The sequence below is a fragment of the Macaca nemestrina genome, chromosome 9 (genome assembly GCF_043159975.1).
Source record: "Macaca nemestrina isolate mMacNem1 chromosome 9, mMacNem.hap1, whole genome shotgun sequence".
In the NCBI taxonomy this organism is placed as follows: Eukaryota; Metazoa; Chordata; class Mammalia; order Primates; family Cercopithecidae; genus Macaca; species Macaca nemestrina.
This window is the reverse complement of record NC_092133.1, coordinates 124,212,240-124,233,446: the sequence shown is the minus strand read 5'-3', so window position 1 is coordinate 124,233,446 and position 21,207 is coordinate 124,212,240. Positions and strand designations below refer to the sequence as shown.

The following is a 21,207-nucleotide window of genomic DNA, read 5'->3' as shown; positions in this document are numbered from 1 at the left end:
AAATGTAAAATTGTAGGATGGGACATTATAAATATAATACTATACATAAAAACACTGACAATGGTGGTGGTGGTGATGATGATGATGACGATGATGATGATACAGCTTAATAAAGTTTCAGAAGTATTTAAAAACCAAACAAAACAAATGCAAACACTTCTCAGGCAAGTACTGTGGAGCTACTTCAAGTTTGTTTGTTGTTATTGTTTTTATTTTTTAATTGACACATCATAATTGTACATATTTATGGGGTACAATTTGACGTTTCAGTGCATATGTTTTGTATAATGGTCAAATCAGGGTGGTTAGCTTATCCGTCACCTCATGCATTAATTATTTCTTTGTGGTAAGAACGTTGAAGAGCCTCTCTCCTAGCCATTTTGTAATATACAACATCTTAATATTCACCCATTACCCTACTGTGCAATAGAACACCAAAACTTGTTCCTTCTATCTAATAGTAACTTTGTACCCATTGGCCAACCTCTGCCTGTCCTTTTCCTCCCCTCTCCAGTCACTGGTAAGCACTGTTCTATTCTCTGCTTCTATGATATCAACTTTTGAGGCTTGATAGATTTTCCTGTAGTCCCTGTGCCAGGATTTCAAGATAAAGAGAATAATCTCTTCCCTCTGGGACTTGGTTTGTTGCACAAAATCTTCGGGTGGACTCCTAAGGTGTATATATCTCTTCAAACTATGTGCAAATAATTGTGTATATGCATACTTATCTGGGACAGTACATAAATGCCACGTGATTCAAAGGGGTTCGTATGCCCACAGCATCAAAAACTGCAAGCAGTTGTAGAAATTCTGAGCTAAATAGCTAGTCATTTGACATTTTTGCTCTAACAGGCTTAGGAGTCAGAAGACAGGGTTTAGTTCTAGTTCAGATGCTTCTTTGCTATTAACTCAAGTAAGTTATATGAACCACTTGAGGCCTCACTTTCCTCCTCTGCAAAATGAGGATTATTATGGTATATAAGACACAAGGTTATGAGGACTAAGTGAGATAACACATGTAAAACTCTTAGACCAGTCCCTGACACATAGTAGGCCTTATATAAATGGTAGTGGTGATGGTGATTATAACCACAAAGGAAGAAAAGGAAGAGAAGAAGAAGAAGATGGAGAGAGCAGTGTCAAGGAAACTAGGTTTCATAGGCAATGCAAATACTCCCCCAATATGGAAAGATGATTGAGAACAATTATTTAATACCTTATACACACCATTCACTAGTATAAAAATGCTCACAAATTTAATTTAACCTTCCTAGCAGTCCTATAAGGAAGTGCTATCATATATATTTCTACATGAAGAATCTTTTTTTTTTTTTTTTTTGAGACGGAGTCTCACTCTGTCACCCAGGCTGGAGTGCAGCGGCGCGATCTCGGCTCACTGCAAGCTCTGCCTCCTGGGTTCACGCCATTCTCCTGCCTCAGCCTCCCGAGTAGCTGGGACTACAGGCGCCCACCACCACACCCGGCTAATGTTTTGTATTTTTAGTAGAGACGGGGTTTCACCATGTTAGTCAGGATGGTCTCGATCTCCTGACCTCGTGATCCGCCCGCCTTGGCCTCCCAAAGTGCTGGGATTACAGGCGTGAGCCACCGTGCCTGGCCTCTACATGAAGAATCTTATACTTAGAGTACCTAGCTCAAAGTCACATAACTCTTACATGACTGAGCCAGGTATCATCAGGGAGCACCAGGATTCACGTGGTATCAATCTTCCCAGAAAACTAGTATATAGCACCTGTCACTTCCCTAGTCTCTATGTACATTAAGGGGGAAAAACGGAGGCTTACTTGCAAATTATTTCTATTTAAGCTTAAAAGTTACTATTGTTTTTATATGTGTGTTCCTCGTTGGGATTCAATGTGAAATACCCAGAATGATATTTCTATGTAACCAGTTGTCAGTTGTATTGGCCTCCAGACACATATTCATAATAACCAACACAAAGGGCTACAAGCCAGAGAGACATTGCTGTGGCTAAAGATTGGAAACCTCTGCTAATGGTAATATTGCCCCATAGATTCCCAGTTCCCATATTGGGAATTATATCTACTTATCTCCTGGAAATACTCAGCCTCTTCATGGCTAATTAGCCATATCCATCTCCTTCCCCATTTCATTTGCTCTCTGCTTAAAATTGTTTTGAGTAAATCAAAGCTGAAAATACTTGGTGCTGTGTCTTTCTGTATTATGGATAAAGAACATGGGTCTAAAGCAGAAAGTTATAAAACCTTATCACAGAGACAACCTGTGAGTTTTCTGCCCTGCAAAACAACAGGACTCACCTCTGTTTCCAGTGAACATCTGTGTTCTTTGGACTGTGCTCCACTATACAGCACAAAAATGCATGTTTAGATTCACACAGAATCATTCTGATGTAAAGCAAGCTTATGTTTCATTTTCTGCAATCAATTTAAATATGAATGACCCACCCCAAAATGAGCAGCTCTGCTGTGCTGTTTGTTTTCTGATACTCTGCAGTCTCCAACACTGTTCTCATTTTTCAATAAAACAAAATCCATATTTGAGGAAGACTGAAATTATACCTAAGATCAAAAATCACCATAAAACAGCTTATCTAACAAAGTTTGTACCAATTTATGCTTTATCATATTGGTGGCTATTGTCCAGTCAAATCAGCAAATTGCTTATTTGTAAAGGAGATCCCATGTCCGTTCTGTTCAGTGGAGCATGCCACCAGTCCTGAGGGACGGAGCTCCTTACTCTCATCTTTGGCACGTTACTCCCCTGTTTTATGTAATTAGTTAAATAAGGAGGACTAAGGGAGGGCAAGATGGGAAATACATTCCTGGGAAAACAAACTGCTGATTTTTTTTTGAAACCAAAAATGATGCCAGACTCAAGATATATTTCAGTTTTGGTCCTAAACTGCAACTTTCCTCCTTCCTTGCTTTCCTCTTTCTTAATGCCTGCTATTCCTTCTCTAGTGTGCAATGACTGCCTTTATTAGCCCATTCTCACACTGCTATAAAGGCATACCTGAGAATGGGTAGTTTATTTGAAAAAAAGAAAAAAGAAGAAGAGGTTTAATTGGCTCATGGTTCTGCAGGTTAGACAGGATTCTGCTTCTAAGCTGGCTTCAGGAAACTTACAATCATGATGGAAGGCAAAGGCAAAGCAAGCACATACACATGGCTGGCAGGAGAGGGGGAGAGAAGGGGGAAGTGCTAAATACTTTCAAACAACCAGATCTCATGAGAACTCCACCATGAGACAGCACCAGGGGGATGGTGCTAAACTATTAGAAACCACTCCCATGATCCAGTCACCTCCCACTAGGCCCCACATCCAACACTGGGGATCACAGTTTGACATAAGATTTGGATAGGGACACAAAACTAAACCTTATCACTGCTTAACAGTCTGCTCTCTCATGCCACCCTTTCCTTGTTTTACTTCATTATGTATTGCTTACATAAAATTTCTAGTTCTCTATTTTCTCACTATCCTTCATGATTATCATCATTTCTCTGTTCTAGTAAGTGTTTTCTCTGTCTCTGCTAAGATTGGGCTTATCAAAGACAAGGAACATTATCTATGTGACCCTATAGTACCAGAAACAATGATTTCAAAATGACTTGAGGAAAAACTCCAAACAGTGATGCTATCTAAAAGGCAGAGAAAAATATCTGAAGAAAAGCCTCAAGTCTATATCTCTACTTCGTATTAAATATTTCATCTGAGGTTGAGACCTGAAAATTCCAATGCCCACAGGTCAGGTCACTTCCACTTGGATGCGCCTTATGCACTTAAAACATAACATTATCTTTTCCTTTAAAAATCTTAATTCCCCATAAATCCCCTTCAGTGAATGAAACCACCAACTAGCCAGTGACCCAGCCAGAAAGGTGGACATTATCCTTGACTCTTCCAAATAGTCACCAAGATGTTTCAATCCTATTATTTAAATATCTCTTAAAAGGTCAACAACTTTCTACCCCCAAACCCATCCTAATCCTTTAATTCAGGCAACCATTATATTTTTGCTAGTTTATTACAAAAAAGACTCTTAATGGGGCTCTCAAATTTTAGGCTTGGTCTTTTTGTTGACTTGATGCACTGCAGCCAGAATTCTAACACATGAAACATGGCACTTCCCTTCTTAAAATCTTGGCTGGGCTGATGTGACCCAAAAACTGTGTGTCTCTGACTTTTTTTTACACTATCTTTGTATTATGAGCAGTTCAACTAGACTGGACTGTCTTCAGTTCCTCCATCATGCTACACCCTCTTCTGTGGCCTCTGGGTCTTTATGCTCACCTTGACACGCACACGCTACCACTACTGCCCAAATAAATGGCTACTGATTCTCTCTCGAAAGCTTTTTCGTACTCCCCAAATGTGCTCTTCTTGGTGTTCCCATCACCCTTAGAACATCCATCCCAATAGAATAATTTCATTCTGCATTTTAATGCCACACTCACTTTTTAAAATTTTATTTTATTTTATTTTATTTTATTTTATTTTATTTTGCATCTGGAAGGACAGTAGGAGCAGGGACCATGGTTATATATCTTTTTAAACTCAACATTTATTAAACTCATACTATGAACTGGTTGTTCTTCTAACAGTCTCACAAACCTATGAGATAATTATTATTTGTTAACCTTGTTTACAGAAAGCAAATAGAGGCACAGAGATGTTAACTACCTTGCCCCATACTACTCAGCTAATAAATTGAGCTGAGATGAGCAGCTGGGCTCCTGTGCCCTCAGTCTTAACAACTATACTAAGATGCCTATATTATTTATTAGTATATTTCCAGTGCCCAGCCCAGTGCCAGACATTTTATAGGTGCTCAGAATATATTTATTCGATTAAAATTAAAGACAGGAAATTTTAATCAAGTGTTGGAGTTAAAGTAACCCACCGAGGGAGGACTGGTATCCTGCAAGAGAGGTGTTGAATTATATCCTATAAATATGTACAATTGCAATGTGTCAAGTAAAAATAAAAAGCCTAGGAACAACTTGGGTCTTAACTGAATAGGGGAATTGACAGGGATTGGTGGGTCTAGATGTCTCGTGAGGGTATAAGGAGGCAGTTCATATGAACACAGCATCAGGAGCTAAATGTGCTCACCACTCTCCCAGTAGTTACTCTATGAAGATATTTAGCTTCTTTTTAACCTATTAAGTAAACCACCTTTGAAAATAAATGTTCCTGTTAAACTAGAACTAGGGAGTGACACAAGCAGTGAAATAAGAAGACCAGGGGCAAACCTGAGTTATACTGACATCGATCATGGATGCAGAGGTAGGACATCTGCATGCTCATAAGTGAGTGACGTATCAAAGGCTTTTGCCTGCCGTGACATGAGGACTGTTGTGTAGAACTAGAGAAATGTTTCAGTAAACAAAACACTTTATTGTCATCACAAATATGTCATGCAGACACATTCTAAATAAGTGGATGATACCCAATCCAGGGGGGAAGTTCTAGTGTTCTAAAGCACTGTGAGATGACTATAGTTAACGATAATATATCATACAGTTTCAAATAGTTCCAAGGAGGATACTGAATGTTCTCAACACAAAGAAACAGTAAATTTATGAGATGATGGATATGCCAACTTCCCTAATCCCCTGATCTGGTCACTATACTATATATGTGTGTGTGTGTGTGTGTGTGTGTGTGTGTGTGTACATATGTGTGTGTGTATATATACGCACACACACAGACTATATATACACACTATATATACACACACACTATATACATACATACATATGTATGTATGTGTATATATAGTGTATAGTGACTAGATTTTTTGCTTAAAAAAATTTAAAAAATTAAACAAATAATTTTTTTAAGTCTTCTCTTTTTGTGGATCATTCAGGCATGTGAAGGGCATGAACACATTCAGGGCAGCAGGGGCCACTGGACAAATTTGAAGGGAGTACAGGAAAGTAACCTACGGAAATTCTTTTGCTTTTTGCAACTGGAAAGGAATTTACTCTCAGAGATTATTAGTTTTAATGTCATGACAAATGGTGATATCTTCTCCTCTCTCCTAATACTATCTATAATTAACTGGCATCTTTGTGATGCTTCTTTTTAGAATGTCCATTAAATTACTGCAGAAATGGTGGGACTTGTGTAGTGGAGAAAAATGGTCCTATGTGTCGGTAAGAAGCATTCTTTAATTTTTTTTTTTACGATTTTTTGAAGCTGGCTTACTTATTTTTCTATAGGCTGCTGTAATAGAGCATCAATTAGTAGGTGGCTAGTAATTGATGTAAAAACAGTGGATAATGGCATATTTACATTTATCTGTCTGAATAAGGTAAAGGAATATCTGAGTACATTTCAGAGAAATATGTGTTATTTATTATGATTGTGTATGTTTTTCATCATTTTATATGTGGAATATATAATTTTAATAATACTATTCCTTGCATTAATATTTCTATCAGGTTTTTAAAAGATTTTTTTCTGATATGAATATCTTTCTATTTCAGATGAACTTTGTGTCTATATTTTCTGTCTTCATTTCAAAGTTCATATTTCTCTTTAACAACAAAGGATGAAATTAATTTATAAATAAAATCATTTGCTTGTGTATGCAGTGGGTATTTAAAGTAAAGTTAAGGTATAGATAAGAAATACATTTGCAGACTCAAAGCAAGAGTAAACAAAAATAGGCCTTGTGATTTCTTTGGGGAGATATTTATATTGCATATCAAAGATGGCTTGATTTCTTCTCTCACCCTTTGGGGAATTGTGCAAAACAGTTTCATGAACTCCAAAGGAAATGACGCATATTTCATTATATTTGTGTTTATGCCTGTATAAGCTAGCAGACCAATGGATATATCACTTTCCTTATTAGAAAACTCATTGAAGGTTGCTACTCAAATCATTACAAAACACACAAAGGTATCTGAAAAACAATGATTAATAGTTGTTTGAGTCCTTATTTCTCTCTGAATCAACACACATAATTTAGAAAAAGTAGTTTATTCCTAAAAAAATAAAAAAATCTACCAATTAAAACAATAGCAAAAATTTTATGATGGACTATATTTAGACACTGCTTTAGTTTAACATTGTTGAAATGTAACTACTAATGAGTTTCTTGGAACTGTTTTCTCTTTCAATGTTTTACATAATTTATTTCTCAGCCTGTCAACAGAATTATACTTTTCCCCATGTCAGTTTCTATGGAAATTAATTTATCAGAAACTATTACTTGATGGAAAACAGGATACATAATATTAATTTCTAAAATCTTCTGAAAGAAGTGTGAATTATACCATAAATAATGTTTACTAAATATCAACTGAGTAAATAATATTAATTAATGTCAACTGCTTACAGTAAAGAGGTTTGATTTTTGTCCTCTTTAATCCTGACAGTTAGGCCAGAAGACTCCCAGAAAGAGCAAGAAAAGAGCTTTACATTCTTGTCGTGGTCTTAAATAAACTTTAAAAATTAAAATCCAGATGGTGAAGTCCTAAACTTCTCTCAAATGGGAGAACTCGTAGGTGAGGGAAATGAGACAGAGAATCGAGAGAAGAAAGGAAGTCAATGGAGAAAAATGTAGAAAGGAATTTACTGCTAAGAAAGGCAATCAAATGTCCTAAAGTATTATTTTTGATAGCAAATCATACTTTACAAATAGTGAAATAACTATAATGAACATCAGTGCAAACAAATGTTGGAATTAGTGCTGTCTAGAATGTAGGTATGAAAAAATGACTTTTGAAACTTTTTCCGTATTGTAATAGCTTAGCCATTTCATTCAGTTTTCTTTCTTTAAAATTATGAACTAAAAAAGTAATATATGTGGATTGTCATAAGTCTTTTTAAAACATGCAGTAGTGTATCAGGCAAAAAGTAGAACTCTTGACAGTCAAATCCTAGTCTGTAGTAGTAAGGTTTGTATCCATTTAGATTTGTTTTTCTTTACACAAACATACATACACACAAAATTTTAAATTCTTAGATCCCTTGTATATTATTTTAATCTTTATTTTAGGTTCAGGGTTTATTTTACGTTCAAAATCTTCCATGACGAGTTTACTTATGTAACAAACCTACATGTGTAGTTTTATTTATTAAAAATTTATTGAGTCAAATATTTATTAACTAAACTTGTCATGGGGGATTTTGTACAGATTATTCCATCACCCAGGTACTAAGCCTAGTACTCATTTTTTATTTTGCCTGATCCTCTCTTTCCTCCCACCCTCCATGCTTCAGTAGGCCCCAGTGTCTGTTGTTCCCCTTTGTGCATCCATGTGTTCTCATCATTTAGCTCACACTTACAAGTAAAAACACGTGGTATTTGGTTTTCTGTTCCTGCGTTAGTTTGCTAAAGATAATGGCCTCTGGCTCCGTCCATGTTCCTGCAAAGGACATGATCTAATTCTTTTTTTACGGCTGCATAGTATTCCATGGTGTATACGTACCACATTTCCTTTATCCAGTCTACCATCGATGGGCAGTTAGATTGATTCTTCATTGTTGCTATTGTGAATAGTGCTACAATGAACATATGTGTGGAGGTGCCTTTATGATAGAAAAACTTACATTCCTTTGGGTATATGCCCAGTAATGGGATTGCTGGGTCCAGTGGTAGTTCTGTTTTTAGCTCTTTGAGGAATCACCACACCGCTTTGACAATGGTTGAACTAATTTACACTTTCACCAGCGGTATATAAGTGTTCCTTTTTCCCCACAACCTTGCTAGCATCTGATATTTTTTGACTTTTTAATAATAGCCATTCTGACTGGTGTGAGATGATATGTCACTATGGTTTTGACTTCTATTCTTGTAATGATCAGTAATGTTGGGCTTTTTTCATATGCTTATTGGCTGTGTGTGTATCTTCTTTCAAAAAGTGTCTGTTCATGTCCTTTACTCACTATTTAATGGGGTTGTTTGTTTTCTTCTTGTAAATTTGAAACCCCTCATATTAAAAAGGCACTTTAACCTGGAATTTATAATAAAGTGATAATCTTTACTTTTCACCTTTTCATCTTGGCAGTGTTTAGCGTGGATTGCTCTTTCTCATTACCTGGTTTCTGGGATATCACTGATCATGCCTGTCACTCTCCTTCACCCATTCCTTTTCTTTCCTGTTGTCTAAATATTGGGATGTTAGACGATGCTTGCAGTTTCTGTCCTGTCTGTCTACACTTGCTCACTATCTAATCTTGTCTAGCCTTGGACCTGGGAATAAAATTTGTAGACTTTGCATACAGCTTACCAGCAGACCAGACTCCACATTTAACCAGCGACGTAATGCCAGATCTCATTCAGATTTTATTTGGATATCTCCTAGGCATCGCAAATGTCATGTGTTCTAAAAGACCAGTTTTCTGGACAGGCCATGTTCTTCTATTTCTCTAAGCTTTGGATAAACTGATCCTTCTGTCTAGAACTTTCTCTTTTTTAACCTATTTGCCCAGAGGATGCCTTTTCATCCTTTAGATCCAACATAGGTGACGTTTTTTCTGGGAAGCTGATTCCACCCCAACCAGGGACGGTCGCTTTTTCCTCCTTCTGGCTCCTCTCCTCTCTTGCTTCCCTTTCCACAATATTTTACGAGTATTAGTTTTACAAAACTACCTGTTGAAAATCAGCCCCATCTATCTAAAAAATGCATTTCCAGTAAAATTCTGTTCTTTATGATGATCAGAATTTGTTTTGCCCAAATGTTTGCTAGTTTTCATTTTTAAGGATACCTCCAACAAGTATGGTCATCAAAAAATTGTTAAATATGCTGACTTCTTACAAAGTACACATTATATAAATTAATGAAACGGGAGTGAAAAATGTTTAAATCTAACACAAAAAAGGAACGAAAGGAATAAATAACAATAGCACAACAGATCAGTTGCTTTTCTGAAAGAAACATTGTAAAGTGTAACATTATATATATTGACATCATTGCATTGAAAGTTTTTCTAGCTATTAATTCTTATTTATCTTTTGCAAGAATTTGTATTTCTGGCCTGGTAATTTGTTCAAAATATCAAAACTAAATTACTATCTGACAAATGTGACAATGTGAAAACATCATGGTTAATAAAAAGCATTTCATCCAAATAAAGGCCAGGCGCAGTGGCTCACCCTCGTGGTCTCAGTACTTTGGGAGACTGAGGCAGGAGTATTGCTTGAGCCTGGGAGGTAGAGGCTGCAATGAGTTGTGATCGTGCCAGCCTGAGTGACAGAGTGGGTTCCTGTCTCAATAATAATAATAATAATAATAAATTATTGTTCATATTTTGTGACAGAAAAAAATTAATAATATAATCAAAGACCTTAAAGTATAAAATAGATTAGGATAAAAATATGTCGAGAAGAGAAATCAAAAGGTTAGTTTAAGGAAGAAAGGTACATTTAATTTTTTTTTAAACTTATTTACTAACTTTTATTGTAGGGTCACGGGTACATGTGTAGGTTTGTTATATAAACAAATTATATGTCTCAGAGGTTTGGTGTACAGATTATTTCATCACCCAGGTAATAAGCATAGTACCCAATAGGTAGTAGTTCTATCCTCACCCTCCTCCCACCCTCCACTCTCAAGCAGGCCCCGGTGTCTGTTGTTCCCTTCTTTGTGTTCATGTATATTTGATGTTTAGCTCCCAATTAAAATGTCTAACTATTAAAAACTTTTAGGTATTTTGTATTGAAAGATGGCGCATATTCATTCACCATTGTAATTACATTTTCGACGTCTACATTTAAGAGAGTGATGTCAGTTTCATTTACAGTAACCTGGAAATTATATCTTTTGTAATTTATTTATATTAACCTGAAAAACATTAATTTTGACTTAAAATTAAAGGGACTGTGAAATTTTTCAAAAACTCCTTTGGAGAGTTCATGGGCAAAAATTTTGAAGACCATGGGCCAAGAAAACAAAGTTCATGTCTTCAGTACCTTTTCATGACCAGTCCCTAATGTATACCTGACATTGCAAGAGTTATTTTAGTAGGTGGCTCACAAAATAAATGATGAATGAATGTAAAGTCCTGAAATTTCAAAGAAAAGCATCAATACATTGAAATATATTCTTGAAATGTGTTGAAATATGAGAAAATGACCTCACCATAACCCAAACTATCATTCAAAAAAGAATTAGTGGGGGATTTCCTATGTATGCAGCAAGAAGTACTGAGTAAGCATATGATGTGTTCATCATGCTAAAAAGAAATTACTCTCCAATTTATAGGATAGAGCAGCTACCAAAAAAAAAAATTGTCATCTATTAAAGAAATTCCATTTTACTACAATGACAGAAGAGGGTGCTCTTAAATTAGAAATCTTGTAAACTATCTCAAATTTCATAAATTGAAGGGACAAATGAAATTTTCATTCATACAAGGCCTTTGTTAAAAATAAAATTCAGTTAGAACACTTCCTCTCCCCACCGAAAAAACAACAAAGAAACGTGTAAAAAGTAAAATACATTAAGACCTTTAAGTCCAATTCCAGGCTAAATTAAATATTATTTAAAAAAACATACAATTGGGGATATTTGAAAACAAATACATGCAACACTTTAATTTAAAATTTTAAAGTGTAAGTATAAAAATGGGTAAAAAAAAAAAACAAAACACACACACACACAGTAAGAATCAATTGAACCCAAGGAAATAAATTGGCTGAATTAACTTAATTGCTTGAACCCAGGAAAAAATGAAATTGAAAAAGTAAAGATTAAATTATCATTTCCAAAGGATGATATATTCAAATATAAATGTATTAAGAAATTTTTAACAAAAGTGGAAAAATAAGGAAATGGAAATTAGATAAAGTAAGGAGAATGAAAGAGAAAGTAATTAAAATGGAAGAAAAAGAACACTCATATGATTGGAGTCCCTAAAGAAGAAAATAAACTAGTAGAACAGAACTCACATTTGAACTATAATTCAAGTAAACTTTTTTCAAAAAATGAAAAGAGACCTGAATTTACATATTGAAAAAGTCAGCAAGTACCTGAAAATTTTAACACAAAACCAAAAACTCTAATGCATATCCTGGGAAAAATATTAAACTTTAAGATACAGAAAAAAATGTTCATGGCCTCTAGGAAAAGAACCAAATAACACAGGAGGACAAGGGATTCGGCTGGCATTAGACTTCTGAAAGCGAAGGAACAAAGAAAACTCTTGTGATTGTCTCCAGAGTTGTGAAAAAGTCTTTGAAAAAATTTAACATCCATTCTTTATATTTTAAAAAGAGGCACTACAGAAAATGTAAATTGATGGATATTTTTTAAGTATGGTAAACTCTGTATTCCCTATTCCTAAATGTGGCACCTTCCTTAAGAGAAAACCATAAAAAGCACTTCCATTAAAATTAGAAACAAAGCAAGTATAACCACTAGTTAAACTGATATTTCATATTGCACTGGAGGTAGTCACCAATAAGAAAAAAATTATCAAGAATTAGAAAAGAAGTTATCATGATGGCATACCTGGAAAACCCTAGAGAATTGATAAAAGTTAATTCAAACAATAAAAACAATTTAGTAAGCAGGTTTGGAGGATATAAAATTAGTATTCTTAGATTAATAGTCTACATACATAGACAAAACTATTAAAAGGAAAAAATGAAAAACAAAACTATTCACATTGACAACAAAAAGATAAAATATTAGAAATACATTTAATAAAATGGAAGCAAAGCTATATAATAAAAACAATCCAGAAGAACTTAAACAAGTGGAAAAATATTTCCTTTCCTGGATAGTTCACTTAACATCATAAAGGTGTCACTTCTCCCTAGATAATTCTGTAAGTTTAACACAATCTCAACAAAAAGACCTACAAGCTTTTTGTAGGGGTAAACAATTAGATATTGCATTCATATGGAAAAATAAGTGGAACAATAGCTAGTAAAACACTGAAAAAAACAAAAACCCAAGCTATGAGAATCTGAGTAGCCATGAGAAGCTATGAGAATACCAGTATCAATAGAATAAAGCTTTTATTGTTAAACAGCATTATGCAGGCATTTGAATAGATAATTCAACATTTCAGACTAGTAGAGTAGAAAGTTAAAAAATGAATCCAAGTACATATGAAAACTTAGTAAATGATAAAGATGGCATCTCAAATTTCTGGACAAAGATGAACTTTTTAAAAGGGAGTATTGGGGCAACTAGTTAAGTATTTGGAAAAAGATAAAATTAGAACCATACCTCACACTATATATACACAAAGATAATCTTCACTTAAATCAGAGTTCAGAGTGAAACCATACACACTAAAGAAATACACAGTAAATTTCTTTATATTATGAATGTAGGAAAAAGCTTTATTTCAATGACTCGAATGCAATTGTATTTGAAGACAGATAAAATTAATTATATAAAAATGTATTTTTAAAAACCTTTTTTTATGACAAAAATTACCACCATAAGCAATATCAAAAGATAAGTGGAAATCTGAGAGAAAATACTTACGTTGCATGTATCAGAAAAAGGACAAATATCCCTAATACATAAAGAACTATTTTAATATACAGAGAAAGCCCAAATATCACAGAGAAGAAAGAGATAAAAAATTAATTTTAAAATGTAGAGAATGATGCTTGTATTTATCAATGTTCTCCAGAGAACCAGAACTAATAGGATATACATAGATATATAAGCAAAGATTTATGATGAGAATTGGCTCCTGTAGTTATGGAGGCTGAGAAATCCCACAACATGCCATCTGCAAGCTGAAGAACCAGGAAATACAGTGATGTAATTCAGTCCCAGTTTGAAGGACTAAGAACCAGAGAAGCCAATGCTCTAACTCCCAGTCCAAGGCTGTAGACCTGAGAACTGGGGATGGATGTTGTACATCCCAAATCCCAAGGCTGACAACCAAGACCTCTGATGTCTAAGAGCAGCAAGATGGTTGTCCCATCTCAAGAAGGAACCAGTTCCCCCTCCCTTCATCTTTTTATTCTATTTGGGCTCTCAATAGGTTGCATGAAACCTCCCCTCACTGGTGAAGGTGAATCATTTTTATCTCTTCTGGAAACATCCTCACAGACACACTCAGAAATAATATTTTACCAGCTATCTGGGCATCCCTTAGCTCAGTTAAAACATAAAATTAACCATCACAATGCATAAACATATGAAAAAAGATTCATTTATTTAAAAAAGCAAATTACAACAATGCTAAGATGTCATTTCTCACTTCTTGAATAAGCAACATATTCTGATAGCAAAGATATGAAGAAACACACACTTTGCTAATTGCTAATGCGAATTGGTGTAATTCTCATGGAGGTGAATTTGGTAGTCTCTAACAAAACTACATATTCATTTACTTTGGGACCTAACAATTCCATTTATAGAATTTATTCTGTAGGCGCACAGTTCTGACACTATGAAAATCCATGTCCATAAGGCCTCTGTCACTTTTATAATTTCAAAATATTGGAAACATCCTAAATGCCCACAGATGAATAATCTATTATATGATATACCCATACCATGGAATGCAAGGGGAACATAGAACAGTTAAGAAGCTTTCCTTGGGCCAGGTATAGACAAGTTATTTTCTGGGCCAAGCTAAAGGAAAATGAAAAAAATATAGTTATCATCACTGAAACTGTTCTGTAGCTTTCTTTCATTTGACTCAAATTTTAAAATAACCTAAAAAGTGTGTTATTATTGATAATTACATGTCAAGCACCACCTAAGTGTTTGACATGCCTATGCTCATGACATAAACCTGTAGAACAGGTAATAGTATGTGTAATTCAGCAGTTAAGATGAGGGACATTTTGGCCGGGCACGGTGACTCACACCTATAATCCCACCACTTTGGGAGGCCAAGGCAGGTGGATCACTTGAGATCGGGAGTTTGGGACCAGCCTGGCCAACATAGTGAAATTCCATCTCTACTAAAAATACAAAAATTAGTTCGGGTTGATGGCACATGCCTATAATTTTAGCTGCTTTGGAGATTAAGGCAGGAGAATCACCTGAACCCAGGAGGTGGAGGTTGCAGTGAGCTGAGATCGCACCACTGCACTTCATACTCCAGCCTGGGTGACGGAGTGAGACTGTCTCAAAAAAAGAAAAAAAAAAAAAAGATGGGGAACATTTAGATGAGGCTGAGCACAGTGGCTCACACCTGTAATCCTAGCACTTTGGAGGCAGAAGTGGAAGGATTGCTTGAGCCCAGGCTTTAGTGAGCTATAATGGCATTGTTGCACTTTAGCTTGTGTGACTGAATGAGATCCTATTTTAAAAAGAGAGAGAGATAGAGAGAGAAAGAAAGAGAGAGATGAGACATGGTGAAATTAAGTACTTCTCGCAGAGACAAAAAACAAAACAGTTGCTTGAGTCCAGATTCAAACCTAGTTCTTTGGCCACGATCTATGCTCAACCCTTATGGATGCTACCTCTTTGGAGATCTGACTAGATGGCTTATGATTCTAGGGTTGCATGATACTATGAGTACAAATTTGAATAAAATGCCTTAAAGAAAATCTAAAACTTAGCTTTATTTGCATTTGGCTCTTTCCTTTTCTTTAACACGCTGTGCAGTTTTGTTCCTATGAGAATTCATATTGCCTATTTTACGCTTTCCCACCTTGACTAACTGAAAAACTCCAGATTCATCCTTTACTTCCCAGTTAATGTAGAATCTCCTCTCTAGAACATTCCCTGAACCCACAGGCATATAGATCATATCCTGTGTGCAGTGCAGTGTACAATAAAGGAAAGAGATATGATTCTAAAAACGGACAGACCCAGGTTTAGGTATGAGCTCCACTGCTAACTAACTCTATGACTTTAAAAAATTACCTAACCTCTCACTAAGGCAGAGGATGAAAATGGACATTTGCTTAAAACTAACCTTCTCTGCCATGATGAAGCTGTGAATTAAAAGAGGATACTGCAATTGCTGAAATGTGTCATTAATAATTGTTTTATTTACTGAAGAATGTTTTTTAAAAAATTGTGTATCTAAGTGGGAGACACTAGTAATCTGTTTGCCAATTGCATATTTAACATCAGCTAAATTACCTCCATAGCAACCAACAATCATTCTTTACTAGGTGGAATATAAAACACATCATCAAAATGTAAGACCATGGCCTCTGCTGTTGTTTTTTCAAACATAACGTAGTACTCAAATGTTGAGGACTAACAAAAATCCTCATAATAACATTGGGATACTTTGCAAAGAAAAATCATTCCAAAGTTTCAAAAAAGTCAATTTAAAGTAGAGAATATTTAGATGTATTTTAGGTAATAAGCTTGAGAGGCCATGCAGGGTGATGCATTATTTTCAAATCTAACTTATGGAAAAGACAATTTTGTAGAAAAGCATAAATTACTAAAATTGGCCCAAGAATAGGCATAAAAGTTGAGTACATTGGTAGACATAGGAGAAATTTAAAAGTCAAAACTGTAGTCTCTCCCTCCAAAAAGTGTCAATGTGTTTTCTGTCAAAAAACTGAAGGCATTTTCCCTTAAAACCAAGAATTTTTTTTTTTTTTTTTTTTTTAAGTCAGGGGGTCTGCCCAGCCTTGGATTATTCTGTTTGCTCACGGGGTTTTAGCCAAAGGTACAAGCCAAAATAAGTAGAAGCTAAACATATTGAAAAAGAGGAAACAAATATTTTTGCAGATATTGACAGCCTAGGAAATCCACGTAAATTTACTGCAATACTATTAGATTGAAAACAGGTTTCAGCGAAATAGATGGAAATAAGATAAATATAAAAGACTAGATGAATTTCCTTTTCACCAGTAGTAATAATAATTAAACTAGATAATTGGAAAAGGGCTCCATTCTGAAATAGTAGTAATTATTATAATATATAGAGGCCTATACTGAACAGTACACATGCATCACCCACATAAAGAACCCTAAAAAGCACAAATGAAGGACCCTCACAGAAGACCTAAATAAATGGATAGAAAAAAAAAAATGAACAAACCACTTTCTAGAGTTAGTGATTTTCAATATTGCACAAATGACCATTAGCCAATTAATTACATTGACTAATTAAATCTAGTTAATACTTTAGATTTTTGTTTGATTTTGAAATAGGCAAATGGATTTTAATGTTCACTTGGAAAAATAAAACTTAAAGTCAAAATTATGAAATAGTATTTACAATACTTGACGATACAGCTTGCTATAAAGTCATTGTAATAAATATTATGAAGCTGGAACAGAAATAGACAAATAGACCCTTGGAAAAGAATAAAAAGTCTACAAATAGCTTAATGTGGTTACATAAAATTAGTATAAAATAGGTGGCATTTCAAGTTAATGAGAATGGATGAGTTGGAATATGTAATAATTGATATTAACATAGTTAGCTAGCCATTAATTTAAAATGTAAATTATTATTGACATAATATGCAGGAATTAATTTCAGAATTATTAAAAGTATATATAGGGGAAAAGTATAAAATTTTTTAGGGAAAATAGCATGCAAGAATATTTTAAAATCTGGAAGTATGAAGGTCTTTTCTAAACTTACTAAGCAGCCATAAAATAAAAGATAAACAGATTTGAAAACTTGATCAAATGGATGATTCTTAAACAAAAGTATTTAGTGTGGTAAAAGACACCATAAACAAAATTTTTAAAAAAAAAATATCCAGGGCCAAGTGCGGTGGCTCACACCTGTAATCCCAGCACTTTGGGAGGCCAGGTAGGGTAGATCACCTGAGGTCAGGAGTGCAAGACTAGCCTGGCCAACATGATGAAACCCCATCTCTTCTAAAAATACAAAAATCAGCCAGGTGTGGTGGCAGGTTCCTGTAATCCCAGCTACACGGGAAGCTGGGGTAGAAGAATGGCTTGAACACGGGTGGAGGCAGAGGTTTTACAGTGAGCCAAGATTCCACCACTCCCTCCAGCCTGGGTGACAGAGTGTGACTGTCTCCAAAAAAAAAAAAAGGAAAGAAAAAACAATAACAGGCCAGGAGGAAGATATACAGGATACACTACAGCTAGGGATTACTCATAATATATACCGTATTCCCTCAAAACAATAAAAACTATGTAACGGATAAACTAGACCAACATTATTTACAGAAAAAGGAAAATAAATGGTCAACACACATCTGAAAAAAAATTCAACCTAATTAATAAATAAGTGCAAAGTAAGTCATGGATATCCTGTTTTTACCTATTAAAGTGACAATGGGACTATAACTTTTCTAAATATACAACATGGAGAAAAATACAACTTTTGGGAAAAATAAAGTGGCAATATTCATTCAATGTTTTAATATACACATTCCTTAATTTAACAATCTCAATCCTAGGATTGTAGCCTACTAACAAGAAATACAAACACAAATGTATTGCTTTTGGCATTTTGCAATAGCACCATATTGAAAACACAGTTAAGTGTTCCAAATAGTGTCAAGGAATACTATGTAATATTTTTTTAAAATAGAAGATATAAATCCTGACATAGAAAAGTATCCATATTGTTAGGTGAAAAGGCAAATGCCAGAATAATATGTATATTAAGATCATGTTTGGAGAGGGAGAAAATGTGTAACTGTATGAAAAAGAAAAAGACTGGTGAGTTAGACATCAAACTGTTAAGAATGGTTAGTGAGCTCTGTGGAAGACTGGCTTGGGGGAAAGAGAGATTTCATACTTAAATTTTTGCATTTTTATTTTACCAGGTACTGCTTTTTATAACTTAAAAAGGCATTAAAAAGATTTTTTAAAACATATGTTGCTAATTTTTCAGGTAAGAAACAAAAGAAAAAAAATAGTTTTTATGTTTTAAAAAAACTAACATCTCTTACAGTAAAAGGCTTCTAACAAAGTGTCCTGCAGATGAATGTGCCCGTCCCTCAGTTTTTCTTTCCATGTTGTCAGAAAGCATTACACACTTTCTGCCTCCTGCAGAGCCAAGCAAGCAAGACAGACCAGGAATGTGATTGAAGGTGAAGCAACAAACTGCTCTTGCCAAGCTCACCGAGCCTTCTTCCCTGCCTCATTTGCAGAGCTGGATTGTACTCCAATCACATATGCCAACAGACTCACAAAAACGAAAAGCACAGTAATACCTAATTTCCCCCTCTCTGCTCTCCTTTCCCAGAGAGAAAGCCTCGTGATATGTTTGTACACTTAGCTATTAAATGGTTTTTAGGCTCCCAGTGATAGCCGTAAGCTTTCGCAGTTGGTACCTCCAGAATGAATGACCTGTTGACTCAACCAGGGAGGGCATTCTCTAAGGAAAGGCATGGCCCAGATTCCGTTCACTGGTCATTGCTGACAGGGATTTGTGATCCAGATATTTTCCAAGATCTCTAGTATGACCTGACTGCTAAGTAGATATTTCTGTCCTCTGAGAAGAGTAGTGGGTTATTTGTGGGGCAGTATCTAATGCCAGAGGACTTGCTTTAAAAGAGAGAACAAGAAATAGCTGTCTAGAGTGTAAGAATCAGGAGATTCAAAAAACTCACTCCATCCCCCATCCTAAAGTAGCTGCATAGGAAAATGTTTCTACACAGTTTTCACTTTATCAGTTTTCCTAGTATGTGCATGACCAAGCTTCATGGGGTAGCCGTTGGTTGAAAATGACACCTCTTCTTTCTTTGCTGTCTGTGATGTGTGTGCATGTGGCCAATGCACTCTACTGAACAGAAGCAAGAGACACAGCTCAGTGGTGGCGCTCAAGAGACTGGAGCTTCTAAGAATGCTGACAAAAAGTCACTCCTCAGACTGAATTTCACAATTTCCCCAACCAGGCCTCCCCAGTGGCCCTGGAACGGCAGGCCATCCAGCTCTGCTCTGATCCTACACAGCTTTTCTTCCTGCTCAGCCAGCATGAGTTTAACTATGTCAGAGTAGAAGCTTTTGTGCTGTTGCTAGGTGGCTGATCTCTGCCTTACAGAAGCAAAATCTAGCAAATGAGGTAGAACTTTTTGAACTTATCCCTCTTAGTAGAGAAATGTTGACAGATCTAAGTAGTTCAATGCATTTTAATTTTGAAACCCCCGTGGGACTTTTCTTATCCTCTGAAAGCACTAGTTAATGTTTGCCATTGCCCTAATCTTCTGTCTGTAATTCTGCCATGAATCCCTTTGTATTTTTCAGAGAAAGACTTACTTTCCTTATTTCCACCAGGCAAAAGAAGGAGATAATGAAACTGGTTTATGTTCCCAAGTTTAAGGTTAAATTACGAGTATTCATGATCAGTGGTTAGAGTTTTTATATATGGTTATATAAACATACACTTTGGTATTGAATTAAAAAATACATCTCTTTCAAATTTATTGCTTGGGCATCTAGAATGAAAACATATAATATCACTTCATAGTAAGTCTTTTCATTTTAGTGCTACTACCATCTAACAATTTTGAAGACTAATATAGCATGCTTTCTGAATATATAGGGAGAATTCTAACTTTGAAACAAGAACATTTTCTAAGAATTACATTTTTCTTTCTGTAGATAAAAACCAAAAAGCAATATTTTCCTGTTACAGTGTTAGAATAAGAGTGTGTTTAGTTTGAATAAAGACTTCAGTAATGAGAATAAGGCTTTACATATATTATTCTTTTCCATTTGTTGAATTAAAAATTATATTGTAAGAATTTTCTCCATAGTAATGTAAATTATGATGTATTGTCTTTTCCTGTTGTTTATGGATTTTATGGTGTCAAGGGAACACAAGTTATATACATAAAAACAATATTTGAAAGGCATTTTATATATGTAAATATATATTTATAGTATATATTTAACTAGGATAAATTGCCCTAGCAAACATATATTTATATCGACAAGAATTTGCCTATATTTTTTGGTTTGTTTTTATGGCAAAACATCATAATACATAAAATTAAATTAGTCATTCATTGGCTATACAGTATATGAAACATCATGATATACAAGGGAAGGAAGACTGGCCTTGGAATTAAAAGACCTGCCTTGACTGCACTTTGAAAAACTTATTTTAGATTCAGGGGTACATGTGGAGGTTTGTAATATAGGCAAACTCGTGTCATGGAGATTTGTTTGACAGATTATTTCATCACCCAGTACTAAGCCTGATAACCAATAGTGTTTTTTTTTTTTTTGGATCCTTTTCCTCCTCCCAACCTGCACCTTCAAGTAGGCTCCAGTGTTTGTCGTTCTGCTCTATGTGTCCATGTGTTCTCATCATTTAGCTCCCACTTATAAGTGAGAAAAGGTGGCATGTGGT

At 35.0% G+C, this 21,207-nt stretch overlaps 1 protein-coding gene across 4 annotated transcripts in view; it reads left to right on the top strand.

The window, feature by feature from the left end:
- LOC105488276 (MAM and LDL receptor class A domain containing 1) overlaps positions 1–21,207 on the top strand; it is a 1,027,522-nt gene that overhangs the window by 854,611 nt on the left and 151,704 nt on the right. For all 4 annotated transcript variants that reach the window (XM_071070418.1, XM_071070419.1, XM_071070417.1 and 1 more), the window contains one exon: positions 6,098–6,164. In XM_071070418.1, the coding sequence (XP_070926519.1) occupies positions 6,098–6,164 (67 nt within the window). The remainder of the gene's footprint in view (positions 1–6,097; positions 6,165–21,207) is intronic.